The 16,937-nt window shown below is 37.0% G+C and overlaps 1 protein-coding gene across 2 annotated transcripts in view; it reads left to right on the forward strand.

Annotated features, from left to right (window-relative positions):
- LOC126815730 (uncharacterized) overlaps positions 1-16,932 on the forward strand; it is a 47,123-nt gene extending 30,191 nt beyond the window's left edge. For both annotated transcript variants that reach the window (XM_050541624.2, XM_050541623.2), the window contains exons 17-23: positions 527-724; positions 1,081-1,164; positions 3,390-3,571; positions 11,691-11,800; positions 12,381-12,543; positions 14,271-14,407; positions 14,931-16,932. In XM_050541624.2, the coding sequence (XP_050397581.1) occupies positions 527-724; positions 1,081-1,164; positions 3,390-3,571; positions 11,691-11,800; positions 12,381-12,543; positions 14,271-14,407; positions 14,931-15,135 (1,079 nt within the window). In that variant the 3' untranslated portion in view covers positions 15,136-16,932. The remainder of the gene's footprint in view (positions 1-526; positions 725-1,080; positions 1,165-3,389; positions 3,572-11,690; positions 11,801-12,380; positions 12,544-14,270; positions 14,408-14,930) is intronic.
- Positions 16,933-16,937: the final 5 nt, after the last annotated feature.

A 16,937-nucleotide genomic window follows, 5' to 3' on the forward strand; every position in this document is an offset into this window, starting at 1 on the left:
ACGCCAAAATGACGATAGAGACCACACGGGAGGGGGGGGGGGGGGAGATACATTGTCTCAGGAACACACCCCCACCCCCTGCAAAAATTCCTGGATCCGCCCCTGCTTAGTGTTTTGTCCTAACTGAATAACTAGATGCTGTCCTTGCCAGGTGACAAGGTGGAACCGCACTGTAAAATCCTGGAGAACTCTCTCAGCCAAGATGGTTTGTAATTCTAATGGTTTCTGTTTTCCTTTATAAAGATCAGAATCTAAATCTAAACTGTTTTTTCTTGAAAAAAATTCTAATTCTGCTTATGTACAGGCAGGGGGGAGGATGTGTGCTCTGTAATTCTATAAATTTATGCACCTAAATGAGCAGAAATTTTGTCTTGGAGTATCTGGTTTTATAAAATTCTTGTAATCCCCATCTCAGCCCCCATCCCTCCTCTCACCCCCAATACTCAGATTGCTAAACATGTCCCTAAGGTATTGTTAATAGGATGTGTTTATTTTTGTATGTTCAATTAAGTGTTTATTTTAACAGTTTCAATGGATCCGGTAATAAGTCGTCCTAATGAATACATTGGTATTGACAAACCTTCTGCCATAACGCAACAAACCTCATTAGAAGATATGAAACGCAAGTTTTTGCGAAGATTAGAACATGGTAACAGAAATGATATTGCAGATAGTTTAAAGTCAGCTGATGAATTTACACTGGGCAAAATATGTACAGCTAAAGGTATACTCATATTCTTCTAAATATAGTGTTAGATCATTTAGCCATTGGTTTAAAGGATTTGTCACGTTTCTGCTATTTTTGTGACCAGTTATTGAAACCTTCAGAGGTTATAGCCTTTACCTCAAACATTCGAAATGTTTATAACAAATACAAACTACCATAATGTGACTACCTTTTGTCAACACCCTTGAACAGTCAGCTCACCAGTGGGCATATTCACTGTTCGATCAAACTCAGATGTGTGCACAGGAATAATTTCCCTACCATAGGTAAAATAAGGGGTACCCAAACCACAAATATTTTTGTATGGGTTTTCAGTTTGGAATAGGGATACAAGTAGTTTATTTATGTTTTAGGTGATAAAGCAAGGCGGCTTGATGGAATTTTGGTTAGAGATAGAAAAAAATTGACAATCAAATCTCTTAAACATCCATTACCAGGTAAGTGGTTTGAAATTTTCTAATCTGTTGTTTCCTTTCCCTCATTAACCTCTCTTTTAAAAACAATAAGGGTTTGATGTGGATCAATGACACTAAGTGGAAGAGAACAATAGAGATTAACAGCAGAGAAATTCAGCACAGTTCTTTACATCTGTATATCACTTTATTTTTCCATTCAAACTGATAATTCAGCAATAATTTTGGAAATCCAAAAGGTTTTTTTTTAAATTCTTTCACTAAATTCTTCCCTGTTGTTGTTAAAATACACAGAAAATTATCAAAATTTGGAGAGCACAGTTACTCAACAACCGCCACCTAGGTGCTTATGGTTTATAGTTTTTATACGCCCACATTTTCATGTGGACGTATATTGACGTAGCTTCTGTCCGTCCGGCCAGCCGGCCGGCCACAATTGTTTGTGAACAGTCTACAGGTCACAATTTTTATCCGATTTCAATGAAACTTGAAATACAGGTTTATCACCCGAAGATCTCGGTTCCTTTTGCTATTGGCATGTATAGGACTGTAACTTCATGGATTATGGCCCCTGATTGTACGAAAAATCACGTTTTTAGCTTGTGAACACTGTAGAGCAGGGGCGGATTGGGCCGGTCAGACAAAAAATGAAAAAAAATAATTTTGTCCAATTCGTCTAAAAAAACTTTTCTGCTGAACATTATATGGGGGGGGGGGGGTATTGGACCGGCCATGGAGCGATGATGATCATGTTGTATGTGGCCGGTGGCTTTAAAGGGCCGCCACGCCATTACTGGAATCTGGATTGGGCTGGTATAATAGACTTTCTGGGCCGGGTGTGCTGGGTGTGGGCCGGAATTCGGAATCCTGCAATGGTGGTTCCGAATTTCATCCGAAAAATTTCATCGGATTCACCCGACACTGTCGCCAGAAACATCTGCAAAATTTGATGATAGCTGGTCTTGACGATACAATGATAATACGTTAATTAATAATATGACGATATGATAATTTCACAGGTTGATGGTTGTAAATTACTTGCAGGTCGGGGTTTTGGTCTAAATTAATCGATTTATGAGATATATTATTTGTTGACAGAGATTATAATCAGATATGCCACCAAATCGCATATTTGGGGTTCATTTTTCAAAATTTTCATGGGGGAGAGCCCCCGGATCCCCCATCCGGCTCCGCGGTCAGTAAAAGGGGCTGATCCGACAAGGGAGCCCGGGCCGGTTCCCGGCCCCAATCCGCCCCTGCTGTAGAGGTCACAATTTTTATCCGATTTTGTTGAAACTTGAAATGTAAGTTTATAACCCAAAGATCTCAATTCCTTTCGATATTCGCGCACATCGAACCGTAACTTCCTGAATTATGGCCCCTGATTGTACGAAAAATCACATTTTTAGCTTGTGGACCCTATAGAGGTCATAATTTTTATCCGATTTAAAAAAATGTATTTTTATATCACCGTTACACCCTAAGGACAGCTGAGTTCGAATTTTGTGAAAATCGACTCAAAACTGACAGACAAAATGGCCGCCCTTCGTTCTCAAATAGTGTAAAAATATGGCATATCAAGGTTGTGGACCCTATAGAGGTCACAATTTTAATCCGATTTTGATGAAACTTGAAATGTAAGTTTAAAACCCAAAGATCTCGGTTCCTTTTGATATTCGCGCATATCGGACCGTAAATTCCTGAATTATGGCCCCTGATTGTACGGAAAATCGCGTTTTTAGCTTGTGGACCCTATAGAGGTCATAATTTTTATCCGATTTAAAAAAACGTATTATTATATCACCGTTACACCCTAAGTACGGCTGAGTTCGAATTTTGTGAAAATCGGCCCAAAATTGACAGACAAAATGGCCGCCGTTCATTCTCAAATAGCGTAAAAATATGGTATATCAAGGTTGTGGACCCTATAGAGGTCACAATTTTTATCCGATTTTGTTGAAACTTGAAATGTAAGTTTATAACCCAAAGATCTCGGTTCCTTTGGATATTCGCGCATATTGGACCGTAACTTCCTGAATTATGGCCCCTGATTGTACAAAAAATCGCTTTCTTTTTAGCTTGTTCTCTATCCATCTCTCGAAAATGTGGGCATATCCTGCCTGGCAGCCGCTGGTATTTAGTGAGTTTGGCAGAGTTTACATATGATATCTGAATAGTCTATTAACTTTCAATCTCAGTGAAGTAAAATGAACATTTTTGAACCAATGCATAATATATTTGTCTTTCAGATAATGGTGCTCTTCCAGCATGGGTGTCTGTTGCATTGAAAGAGTGTATACGCTTTCGCACCTTAAAAGATACAAATATTCTTAACATTTATGGAATTGCTTTAGAAAAGCATAAATTTCATATTCTATATCCATATATGCATAACAGAACTTTGAAAGATCATGTTAGTGATACAGAAAAGGTAAATGAATTATAATTCCTCTCTGTCAAATATTACATCATTAAATTTTTGCAAATGAAGAAAATATCAAACTTCTACGACTACATATGATTTCTGTTACAAACAAAACAAGTGGGCGTTGTCATTGATTATGTAAGCAAAATGTTATAACTTTTAAAATATTGATTGGCTTTGTTGAGTGGGTATTTTTCTAAATTAAAATATTTTAATCTACATATAGAGCAAGTGTTTGAGTGTTTAAAGTAACCAGCAGTTGCCAAGCAAGATACGCTCATATTTTGCAAGGATGGATAGAGAATAAGCTAAAAAAAAAACCAAACCAAATAACAGTGATTTTTCGTACAATCAGGGGCCATAATCCAGGAAGTTCTGGTCTGAAATGTGTAGTCGTGGCCGACAACTTGTTAGCTTGGTTAACAACCGTACCTTGTCAGATTCGTAGTAAAAGTGATTCATTCATGTAGTCACGTGATATCGTCAGCGAGCAATCACGTGACATTCACTACACTCCTCCCGATCCAAAAGACTTTGACGTCAACTTAAAGGAAATATGCTAGATACTGTTTAAAAACCAGATGACTAAAGTAAAAATTAATAAAAATGATTAAAATGGAAGGAATTCTATACATTTTAATGCCCCTTGCAATACCATTGAACAAGACATTTTGGTAACCAGCTAGCACGAGACATTTCGGGCGGAATCCCCCCTCCCGCCAGAAGATGGAATATCTACAGCTATTTACAGTTTCACGGAGGTATAGAGAGCTACAAATACTTGTGTGAACCCTCGAACACCCGTAATTGTATCTGATACAGCTATTCTTCTTTTTATGGTTGTCAACCGACATTTCTGACTAAATAAAACTCGTTCACTACAACTAGTCTTCACTATCCTAAAATAATCTCCGGTAAAATCTCCTGTCTCAGAAGCCATCTAAAAAGAAATAAAATAATGGTTAAAATATAATGAAGACTGAAACCATACCACCAACAATTATTTAGGAATAAAATCTGTGCAGTTTTAAAAAAAAGTATGTATGTGCGTAGATTATAATAAAATATAATCATTATATTTTTGTGGAGTCTTCAGCAATTACTGGAACAAATCCATCATTATCATCCTGGTCAACCAGCGACAGTGATATCCCCTCTCTGATGCCAGCTGGTGTGGGAGACCTCGAACCAGCATCGATATTGTCCTGGGACAGGTTGCTCAAAGCTCTGAATCCCATGTGAACGTGTTCAAACAAACCATAGCGGGTTATGAATGATGTCTTTTTCCTGGAGTATTCATCCAATCCAATCTGATAATATCCCTGAAGCGAATCAAGACAATCCTCAATGATGGATAATGGAAAATTATCTTTTACTGTTCGCTTATTAAGAGCTCTGTAGTCAATACAGTAGCGGCAGCTCCCATCTTTCTTCCTCACCAAAACTGGGGAACTGCTCCAATCCGATTTTGATGGCACAATCACACCGGCTTTAAGCAATTTCTCTACCTCCTGAAAACCCAGGGGTGTTCGTCTCATTCTCGGTTTGACGGGAGGTTCCTGCTGGGTATCTATATGGTGCTGAACGGTTGAGAGACAATCAAGATCAAAATCAGCGGCAGCAAACACATCTGAATATTCGAACAGCAGACGGGCTAAATCATTATGATAATTTCCAGGCAAGTGGACTACTGATCGTCTGTACAAGTCCTGAAGGTGATCGGGAAATCTTGGTGGGAACATAGGCTCTGAGAACATACTGCAGGACCGTATCTGAAATTCCTCATTAACCTGGCTTATTACTTCTGAATGGCCTCAGCATTGCCTAAATGAACACCATGTTTGATCAGGTAACCAACATTCGAGTCATAAAGAATACTAAAATGTCCAGTGGGACCAGATACCAAAGAGGTAGACATCAAGAAGATTGAATGTTGAGCATTAGGCTCGTATGCAAAACCCCTAAATCAGCACCATCAAGGGTTACCTCGATTATAGTTGATGAATTTGGTGGAATAGAGTAGTTTTTCTTAACATACACCCTACTGACTGTACTAGTATTTCCGGGTGAGTATTTTCGGGTAGCAGATACGACATAATTCCCTATAGACACAGTACAATTGCGCAAGTTGACAACACATCCATACTGCTCTAAGAAATCAAGTGCTTCAATAGCTATCTGGTTACTGGCCTCTCTGTTTGTCATGTAATAGCCATCTAAGGTAAGAAATTCAACCCTTTGAGCGAACTCTTCGAGGGTCTCAGAGTCAAACTGCCCAATTGACTGAAGCTCCCTACGAGAAGTTATTGAAGCCTCACAATTAGAGAACCTGAGCCCCATTTCCTTGACAAGTGTCCGGTATTTCCGGATACCAAGACGGTTAGCATATTCCAGAGCAGTTCCTCTAAGGCAACTTGACGTATTGTTAAACATTTTTCGGCTGGACCAATTATAACGATGGCATATACACTCAAATTGGTCGTAGAATGTTTCCCAAGAAGTCTTATCGTCACAGCGGCAGTGCTGTTCGTCTTGTTCTATTTCAGAATCAGAATCCGAAGATAGCCAGTCACGAAAAGATCGGTTCTCAAAATATGGGTCGGATTCCTCAATGGAGCTAGTGGAATGATGTCTGTGTATGGACCTCGTAGACCCATGACCTTTGGAAGCTGTTGAGCCTCGTCGAGGTGAATGACCCCTCGAGGAATGTCCACTAGGCGGACCTTGATTTAATTTTAAGTTATCCTCCAGTAAAGGCTCCTTTTTTAACATGGACTGATCTCTAAGCCTACCTTGAGAGTTTTTTGATTTGGAGCGGACATCCGTGCTCTTACTGGAACCACATCTACCATCTGGCGGGATTGTGTTCAATATATTTTCAATTACAGGATCTGTTATGACAGGATTGGATGCAGACGGCAAGGGAGCTGCAGGAGCTTGAACCCCCACACCGCCAACAGCTCCCGAATCTTGCAAGGAAGAACGTGGTGGTGGACGACAGTAGGCCCGGAACTGATTACGCAGATCAGTGGCCATCTGCCTTACTATTTCCTGAAATTTAATAAAACTATTTTCAATTTTCCTGTCTATCATTTTTTCAATTCTCTTGTCCTCCCCCACCTCCTCAAGAGGATAGAGTACCGTCTTATCATCAGATGGAGGTTCAAAGGTTATAATACCAGTATCCAACCTCTACGAGATGTTCCATCGTAACTTGTCCATGCTGATGTCTTATTGCCATTATTCTATTTGCCCTGCCTTCACCAATTGAATGTAATGATTTCAACTGTTCAAGATTTGCAGACTGTAAATTTATTGCCATATTTTAAATAAAGTGGAACAAACTATAGTAAATGTATTTATTTCTATATGGATAAATGTAAATAGGGGAAACAATTAACTTGGGCCATGAACCAACAAAAATGTTAGCTATCACCCAAACAGTAATGGCGTCCCTTTGAGTGGTGTACGCGCGGGAAATTGAACCAACAAAAAGTTAGCTATTCCGTGACGTGCAGGTGGGTTATATATATATAGAGAGAATATTGACATGACGAAATCGCTGTAACTATCTTTCACAACAAGCAAACATAAATTAACTTCTATAGATTATCAAAACACTGGCGATGGAGTCAAGGTGAACAATCAGTGATTCACAATGATATGACCCACTTACGATCGCTATTATGACTCTTATTATCACACAATGTTAAAAAATATAATGTATACGCAAATACAATGATTGTGAATCACAATACTCACGATACAGTATACTCAATATATTGACTTTTACCAATCCGTGATTCGGCTTACGCCAAGTGTAGTCGTGGCCGACAACTTGTTAGCTTGGTTAACAACCGTACCTTGTCAGATTCGTAGTAAAAGTGATTGATTCATGTAGTCACGTGTTATCTTCAGCGAGCAATCAGTTGACATTCACTACAAATGCACAAATATCGAAAGGGACTGAGATCTTTGAGATATAAAGATATATTTTAAGTTTCATCAAAATTGTAAAAAAATTGTGATCTTTAGAAGGTCCACAAACTTGATATTACATACTCTAACACTATTGCATGCAAGGAGCAGCCATTTTGTCAAGCAATTTCAGATTCAACCTTCATTATGTGTAATATTTGAATGTTTTTTAAAATCAGATAAAAATTGTGCCCTTTTGAGTGACCACACGCTAAAAACACAATTTTCCATTCAATCAGGGGCCATAATCTAGGAAGTTACAGTCCAATATGCACAAAAATCAGAAGGAACAGAGATTGTTGAGTTATAAACATATTTCAAGTTTCATCAAAATTGGATAAAAATTGTAACCTCTACTCTAGTCCACATGCTAAAAACGTGATTTTTATACGCTCACATTTTCATGCGGACGTATATTTTGTCGTCGCACCTGTTTGTGGCTACAGGTCACAATTTTTAACCAATTTCAATGAAACTTGAAATATAGGATCTCGGTTTCTTTCGATATTAGCATGTATCGGACCGTAAGTTCATGATATGGGCCCTGATTGTACGAAAAATCACATTTTTAGCTTGTGGACCCTATAGAGGTCACAATTTTTATACGCCCACATGGAAATATGGTCGTATATTGCCGTCGCCCTTGTCAGCCTGTTGGTCCGTCCGTCTGTCCATCGTCCACAATTTCTTGTGAAAACTCTACAGACTACATTTATCATATGATTGTTTTGAAATTGATAAAAGTTGTTTGCATTAGTGAGATGAAGAAACCTATTTAATTTCAATAACTTCCGTTAATTTCTTCTGGGGTTATGGTCCCTGTTTCACTTTTCTGCGGTAAGTGAAAGCTCTAATGACAAAATTTCAGCATTTTCCGTTAATTACCTCTTTGTTGAACCATGTGAACACTCGAAAGTTAAAAGTTATTATTCGATCTGTATGAAATTTGTATGCATCATTTAAATTAGTAAAACAAAGAAGCCTATTGAATTTCAGCAATTTCCGTTAATTACATCTAGAGTTATGGCCTTTGTTTCACGTTGTTGAATCTTGTGAACGCTCTAATGACAACAGTTATCATCCGATCTGTTTGAAATTGATACGCATCATTTAAATTAGTGAAACGAAGAAGCCTATTGAATTTCAGCAATTTCCGTTAATTACGCATGAGTTATGGCCCTTGTTTCACTTTGTTGTACCTTGTGAATGCTCTACGACAAAAGTTATTATCCGATCTGTATGAAATTTATATGCATCATTTAAATTAGTAAAACAAAGAAGCCTATTGAATTTCATCAATTTCCGTTATTTACATCTAGAGTTATGGCCCTTGTTTCACTTTGTTGAATCTTGTGAACGCTCTAATGACATTTATCATCCGATCTGTTTGAAATTGATATCCATCATTTAAATTAGTGAAATGAAGAAGCCTATTGAATGGTTAGCAATTTCCGTCAATTACTTTTAGAGTTATGGCCCTTGTTTTACTTTGTTGAACCTTGTGAACGTTCGAACGACAAAAGTTATCATCCGATCTGTCTGAAAATTATATGCATTATTTGAATTAGTAAAACAAAAAGGCCTGTCAAATTTCAACAATTTCTGTAGATTACTTCTAGAGTTATGGCCCTTATTTTAGTTTTTAGAACCTTGTGAACCCTCAAACAACGAAAATTATAATGTCATCTGTATGAAATTGTCTATTAAATTCCCCAAATTACCTACAAAATCATAAATATGCGACAACCCTTGTCGACTGCTCGGACGATTTAGCTGCTGTGAGCGTATGTTTTGTTGCCTGGCAACCTATCTTTATCTGATTTTGTTGAAATTTGAAATGTAAGTTTATAATCCAAAGATCTTGGTTCCTTTACTTCCTGAATTATGACCCCTGGTTGTAAGCAAAATCACGTTTTTTTTAGCTTGTTGACCCTATGGAGGTCACAATTTTATTCAGATTTTAAAAACCGTTCGAATATATCACTGTTACACCGCGATGTTTGTTGAGTTCAAATTGGACCAAAACTGCCAGACAAAATGGCCGCCCCACATACGTAAAAATATAGTATATCACGGTTGTGGATCCTCTAGAGCTCACAATTTTCCCCCAATTTTGATGAAACTTGGAATGCATGTTTACACCCTAATCTTGGTTGTGTTCCAATTTCGTGAAAATAGGACCATTTGATAATCATGCATATCCGAACGTAACTTCTGGATTATGGCCCCTGATTGTTCGAAAAATCCCATTTTTAGCTTTCAGATTCTCTAGAGGTCACAATTTTTTTTCCCGATTTTCAGGCCTGGAAATAACAGTTTTGTATGTACCTGACAAAATGTCAGACAGTAATGAAATAGTACCTGACATTTTCAACTTAGCGCTGGACATGTATTAATAATATCAATAAAAAAGACAAATCAGTACCGGACAAAATGACAGGTACCAGAAGTTTTGTGTCTGACAAAGCCTGTGACTGACATTGTCCAGAGGCGGATCCAAGGGGGGGACACGCGCCCCCCCTAATTTTCGACAGTGCCTTTTTTTACTGCTGAAAGTGCCTTTTCTCAGACTCAAATATGTCCGTTCCCAACCCGTTGCAGGGATCCCAAATGACTCAAGCCATCGACTTAAACACACCAGTCTGGTCTAATTAATGCTTCCACTTTCAAACAAATTCTTGTTGTTTAGCTGACGGTGCCCTAATCCTATAGAGTGACTATAGACAGACATCAATGATAGCATCTTGTGGAGTCGGCGGCGTATACTACTATAAAGTCATGCCCATCACCGACGCGCATTAGTGCAACTTGATGTAGCATTGTTTCATGTGTGGACAGTACAAGTTACAAGTGGCTAGGGAATAGATTCGTCTTTTTTCCCATCATAATGCCTCGCTCGCCTTGACAATTTTCGAGTCGTGTGTTCAACTGGCTTTTTTGCTCTATTTTAAGGCTCTTTTTCAACGATTTCCGAATGTTTACTTAGACGAAAATATCAGCCAAATAGCTCTTGGAATGGCTACAGATGCAGGAAATGATGGATAATTTTCTTGGGGGACCCCCCCCCCTCTCAGCGGCGTGCTGCGTCTCCGCGGTCAGTACCCTCATTTTGCGGCGCCCCCCGCCCTTTTCAAAATTCCTAGATCCGCCCCTGTTGTCTGCGACAGATGCCTTATTTCGACCAAGCTTGCCAATTTTAAAAATCATTTAAATATATCACCATTCCATCCACCACATCAAAGGTTGAATTCAAATTTCGGGAAAATTGAAATATAACTGCCGAACAAAATGGCTGCTCTTTGTATGCAAATTGTGTAAATCCGATTTTGATGAAACTTGAAATGTATGTTCATAATCCAAAGATCTCGGTTCCATTTGATATTTACGCATATCGGACCATATCTTTCTGTACAAAAAATCACATTATTTTTTAGCTCGTTCTCTGTCCATCTCGTGCAAAATGTGGGCGTATCTTGCATGGCAACCGCTTGTTTGTATAATAAGGGGCCATAATCCATGAAGTTACGATCTGATACATGCCAATATTGAAAGGAACTGTGATCTTTGGGAGATAAACCTATATTTCAAGTTTCGCCAAAATCAGATAAAAATTGTGGCCTGTAGAGTGTCCACAAACAAATTGTGGAAGGACAGACAGGGGCAACGACAATATAAAATCAACATGAAAATGTGGGCGTATAAAAATGAAACTAAAGAGAGTAGGAAGACTGACTTTCCATTTTATTTTGAAATGAAAATTTATTTGTATAAATTTTGTCCCCCAATCGAAATAACTTTGGAGATTCACCCAAGGACAGACAGGGGCAACGACAATATAAAATCAACATGAAAATGTGGGCGTATAAAAATGAAACTAAAGAGAGTAGGAAGACTGACTTTCCATTTTATTTTGAAATGAAAATTTATTTGTATAAATTTTGTCCCCCAATCGAAATAACTTTGGAGATTCACCCAATTTAAACATATTATTTTGATTTAGAATTCCAAGAGGTTTAGCTCTTTTAAAATGAATGTAGCAACAAGGGCAAAGACAATAATGCTTACAAGATCGCCAATCACAATCAATGGAAGGTTTCTTAACTTATTATGTTCTGTATTAATTTACTCTGTGTAATTATAATTGTAGGAGTTTTCTATAAAACAATTATTAGAGTATGCAGTACATGTAGTAGATGGCATGTGTTTTTTATCAGATAGAAGTATATATCACAGAGATCTGGCAGCGAGGAATGTTATGTAAGTATGATGATCGCCATCTGCATGCATAATTTTTTAATTTATTTTTTCTACAAATTGTCAAAACAACAGGTGTATCAATCAAACGAAAAACAGGGAGGACCAATAATAGTATAACCATCGTTTCATCTTGTTTAGATCAGAGTTTAAAAAGAAAAGGAATTGTTCTGCTATATATTGTCATAAAGTACAGCAATGTCCAAATTCAGTGTTGTGCATGAATTATTCACTGAATAATTGAAACTGAATATTTGTTATAAACATGCCGGAAATGTCAAGATTTTTTTCCCGAACTTACCGAGAGTGTTCTGCTGGTAATAAAGATGAATTTCAAGTTGCATGTCATTTATTCATTTAGGTATTGTCTTTATCATTGTATCTTGTACAGGGTCTGAGGTATTTTTTTTTACAAACTTTATGTTTATGAAGATTAAACCCACATGATATTAAGAGTTGTGTATCGTTTATTAACTTGAAAAAAATTTAATTACGGAAAGTCTTTACACAAGATCAAATGACTTAACAGATGTTGACTACCAATAATGTTTCCATAGCTACTTGATATTTCTTCTCTTTTCAGGGTTGATCATTCAGATACAGCTAAAATAGCCGATGCATCCTTCTCATATGATTTTTACCCAACAGAATATATGCACGATACTTTGAAAAATCGCTATCTACCAGTTCGTTGGATGGCACCAGAAAGTCTTTCAAATGGATTCTACGACAGTAAATCTGATGTTGTAAGTATACATAAATTAAATAGTTTAAACAGTAACATGAAAAAGAAAAAATAAACCCAAAAATAGCTTAACATATAATAAATCAATTCCCATTGAAATAAAGGTGAAGCCTTACCGCATAATTATATGATTTGATGAAACCCAACTGCTACGCGAAATTTCAACTGGCCGGTGTCCTGGCGGCTTGCGTAATACGTCATAACAAGAAATTACTTATTTCGATACAAACTGTAATGATATGTGTTGACAATTGTGCGTTTGAACGTATTTGAACTTGCGTAAGATCAAGTCTTAGACTGTATCAATTGTAACGTTAAACACACAGTTTAACGTTACAAGTATAGTAACTAGTATGACCCATGCATTCTTTTCTTACTACATATTTTGGAACAGCCTTAAATTTGATCATCTAGTTTGTTTCTTTACTTCCTATTCTGACATTCCATGTCGAATGACAGCTTGACGTTGTGATTGAATATATGGCATCTGAGATAGTAGGCTATGATTAACCGAAATAACAAATATAAGAGTCTCTTGCAGACTACAGTTTTGTATTAAGCTCTGAATACATAGGTTACAAAAATGAAATGAAATGAAATGGGGTTTAACGTCCTACTGTTTTGCTCCGAACTGGGCTAATGAAGACGGGCATACACCATACAGTGTGCTATGAGGGTAATTTTGCCCGGACAGCGGCACTACGGCCTACTCTTATATCAAATTCCAACTGTCAAGGGATCTTATACGTGCACGCCAATGTGTACACGGGACCTCGGTTTTTCGTCTCATCCGAATGACTAGACATCACTGACAAGGGGGAATCACGCCGGAAAACCTGGATGAACTTTCTCGGCCAATGCAGGGATCGAACACCCGACCTCCAGGCTAGCGAGCCAGCGCCTTACCCACTTAGCCACCGTGATCCCCCATAGGTTACAAGCATATAGGTTAATTACATTACACTACAATAGGCCTACTTGAAATTCACCCCCTAATTTGCAGATCGATGGATGCCAACATCATATGGCTCTCCTACAAATCAGTGGGGTCTACTCCATCCACCTGTGTCTCCTGAACCCCGGCGGTCACTCTAGAATTTACCGGTTCGGAAGGCTTTCAATTATCTAATTGGTCAAATATGACGTAATTGATCATATATGATTGGCTACTAAGCCAAATGATGCAATAGGTGATATACTGTTTTCACATAAAACAGGCTATGTTTTGGTTTTATAAATCTTTTTATGTGTCAACCCATATGACTCATTTTCATTTGCTGAGATATGACTTCTCTACAATACATGTATATGAACCCATTAGTTAAACATATATGATATAATGCTATTATTAATTTAAAGAGCAAAAATTCTATCAATCTTACTGTATTTTGCAAGAGATGGACAGAGAACAACCTAACATTAATTTCGTACAATCAGGGGCCATAATCCAGGATGTTACGGTTTGACATGTCAATATTGAATGGAACCAAGATTTGGGGATATAAACATATTTTTTAAGTGTCATCAAAATGGGATAAAAATTGTGACCTCTAGAGGGTTCACACCCTTGGTATTACATGCTTGTTATGCTATTTGTCTAAAGGGGAGTAAATGTTAGAATTCTTGATGGAGAGAAATTAAGACAAAAACTTTTAAAAATAAATAATCTTTTTGAGCGGTAATCTAAATCATTCTAAATAATATTTTTTTCTTTGTCTTTTTGCCAAGTGGTCATTTGGTGTTCTGCTCTGGGAGTTGTTAACAAGAGGGTGTTTTCCTTTTGTTGATACTGCAGACAGTCAAATAGAGGAATGTATCAAAGAAGGTTATAGACTTGGACAACCAGCTATTATATCTAATAAGATGTAAGTAACTACATTTATAGTCCAGATAAATCTGATCAAAATGATCATAATATTGGTTTAGAATCTAACTAATGTGTCATACCATATTGATAGGATTGGTCCATGGTTCACACCAAATTTGCCCTCTCATCATGACCCCTGTATGTGTCACACCATATCTGACACCTTTTAAAAAGGATAGCCTCTATTACATTCAGAAGATTTTCTGAATTTTGATAGGCTTTAATTAAGCCTCCAAATACACTCATAACAAAATTGCACCCCCCTGGCCCCCGAACTCTGGTGAAAAGCTTTGGGTGACAAAGGCAGCCACTCTGCAAAGAATTGTTGCAAGATTCTGACATTTGATAGGATTAAAATCCTTAGAACTAGTCAACCCCACGAAGTTTGAATTAAAATCAAAAAAAAAAAAAAAAAAAAAAATCGTATCGTAATTAAATTCATTTGTTCTGAATACAAAATACATTCCTAAATTATTTATAATTATTAATTTTGGATTTTGATTTAATCATATTTCCTATAGGTATGACATATTGAATAGATATTGGGAAGAGGATAGTGATTATAGACCAACATTTGAAGAGATTAGTAAGGATATTGGAGGAATATTGAGTAATGATAAACCTGAACAAGAAGATGTTTATGTTAATATTACCAAAAAACCAATAAGACAGAGTATTTACATGAATTCAGCATCAATGAGAAGTCGTGGTTCTTCTCGAAAATAAGCCTGGTAAAACATAGGAATTCATCAATTATTCTTTACTAGACTACTCAATATACACATGTGATGAATAAGGGTTGTTCTGAACAATACGAGATGTGACAAGCCTTTTGCTATTTAGTCTGAATCTTATTCACTGTCCTTGGAAAGGTAATTGTTAACAGATATTGGCCTATTTATATAGTAATACTTTCTCTGACTTGGTTTAATAGTTGTAATATATCATCAGGTTATAATTAAGCAGACCTTATTTACACAAAGATCTCTGATAGTTTAAGGTTGTTTTTTCCCCCCATAAAAGTGTCAAAATATAAAATCGATTATCAATATCTACCATAAGATATCCATCAGACAATAGAACCACCTCATTAGATTGATTGAGAGAGAGAGAGAGAGATGGGGTTTAACGTCCCCTCGACACAGACTAGGTCATTTCAGGACTAACATGGTTTAATTTTATTTCAATAATTCGCTTGCGCGTAGGGGTCTTTAGCAGTGGGAGGAAACCGGAGAAAACCCACGAGGATTAGATTGATTGAGAGAGAGAGATGGGTTTTAACGTCCACTCGAAACAGACTAGGTCATTTCAGGACTAACATGGTTTAATTTTATTTCAATAATTCGCTTGCGCGTAGGGGTCTTTAGAAATGGGAGGAAACTGGAGAAAACCCACGAGGTTGGACAGGCAACCCTACTCCTTGTCACGTACAACTGGGGATTCGAAACCACGCCAGTTTACTCAATGACAGACCTCATGATACAACGCACGCGTGCTAACCATTCTGCCATCCAACCCCCCTAGATTGATTAAACTCTGCAATTTAATGGCACTTTTATTTAGATTATTATATTGTACTAGATGTGTGATCTGCTTTCATGTATTTGTATATATATATATTGGCCTTCTTCATGAGCCTAACCTCGTGAGTTTTCTCCAGGGCCTCCCACTGCTAAAGACCCCTACGCACAAGCGAATTTTTAAAATAAAATTAAACCCGAAATGACCTAGTTTGTGTCAAGTGGATGTTAAACCCCATATCTCTCTCTTCATGAGCCCATTTGGAGCAGAACAGTAGGACGTTAAACCACCATTTCATTTATATATTGGAAAACGAATAATAATCCCTATAATTTACTCACAATCTTATGTATAGCTAGCTTGAAGAGGATAGCCATATCATATATATATTTTATAGCCAATTTTCTTTTTTGATAAAATTTTAGGCCTGCAATGTTGACACAAGGTGTTATGGAAACATGCATACATATTTTTGTTATCACATTTTTTTTAACCAAGCTCTAGGCTCATGTTTTTATTTTATATGTCACATTTCATTGTAGCCATAACCGGTTTGTCTGAAAAAGATAATCCAATTTTACTGGACATTATTAATACAACCTTTTATTAAATGGCAGTATCATTCTTTACCCATAGAATGGGTCCAGTGTCATACAAAATGTAGGTCATTAAGATTATGGTATACTTTTTTTTAAGCTTTATTTGTCCATTTAATAATTTTGTACATACATTAACGTTATTATAAAGTTCCCCATTTCACAGTTGTGTATCTTGGAGAGAGCTTTAAACAAAGCTTTGGTTTTCGTTTTTAGTCTAATGCTAAAAAATAACAATCCATGCTTTACATTGTTGATATTTTATGCAAGGCTTGTGTACATTGTACATATACATTTGTTTGTTTTTTTTTTAATGTCAGTTATCTTCACAAAAATATGAAATTTTATTTAAACCCACTACATTTTGTTTTAATTTCTGTGTGTTTTTGTTAATAAATATATTGAAACTGG

The sequence above is a fragment of the Patella vulgata genome, chromosome 3 (genome assembly GCF_932274485.2).
Source record: "Patella vulgata chromosome 3, xgPatVulg1.2, whole genome shotgun sequence".
Classification (NCBI taxonomy): Eukaryota; Metazoa; Mollusca; class Gastropoda; family Patellidae; genus Patella; species Patella vulgata.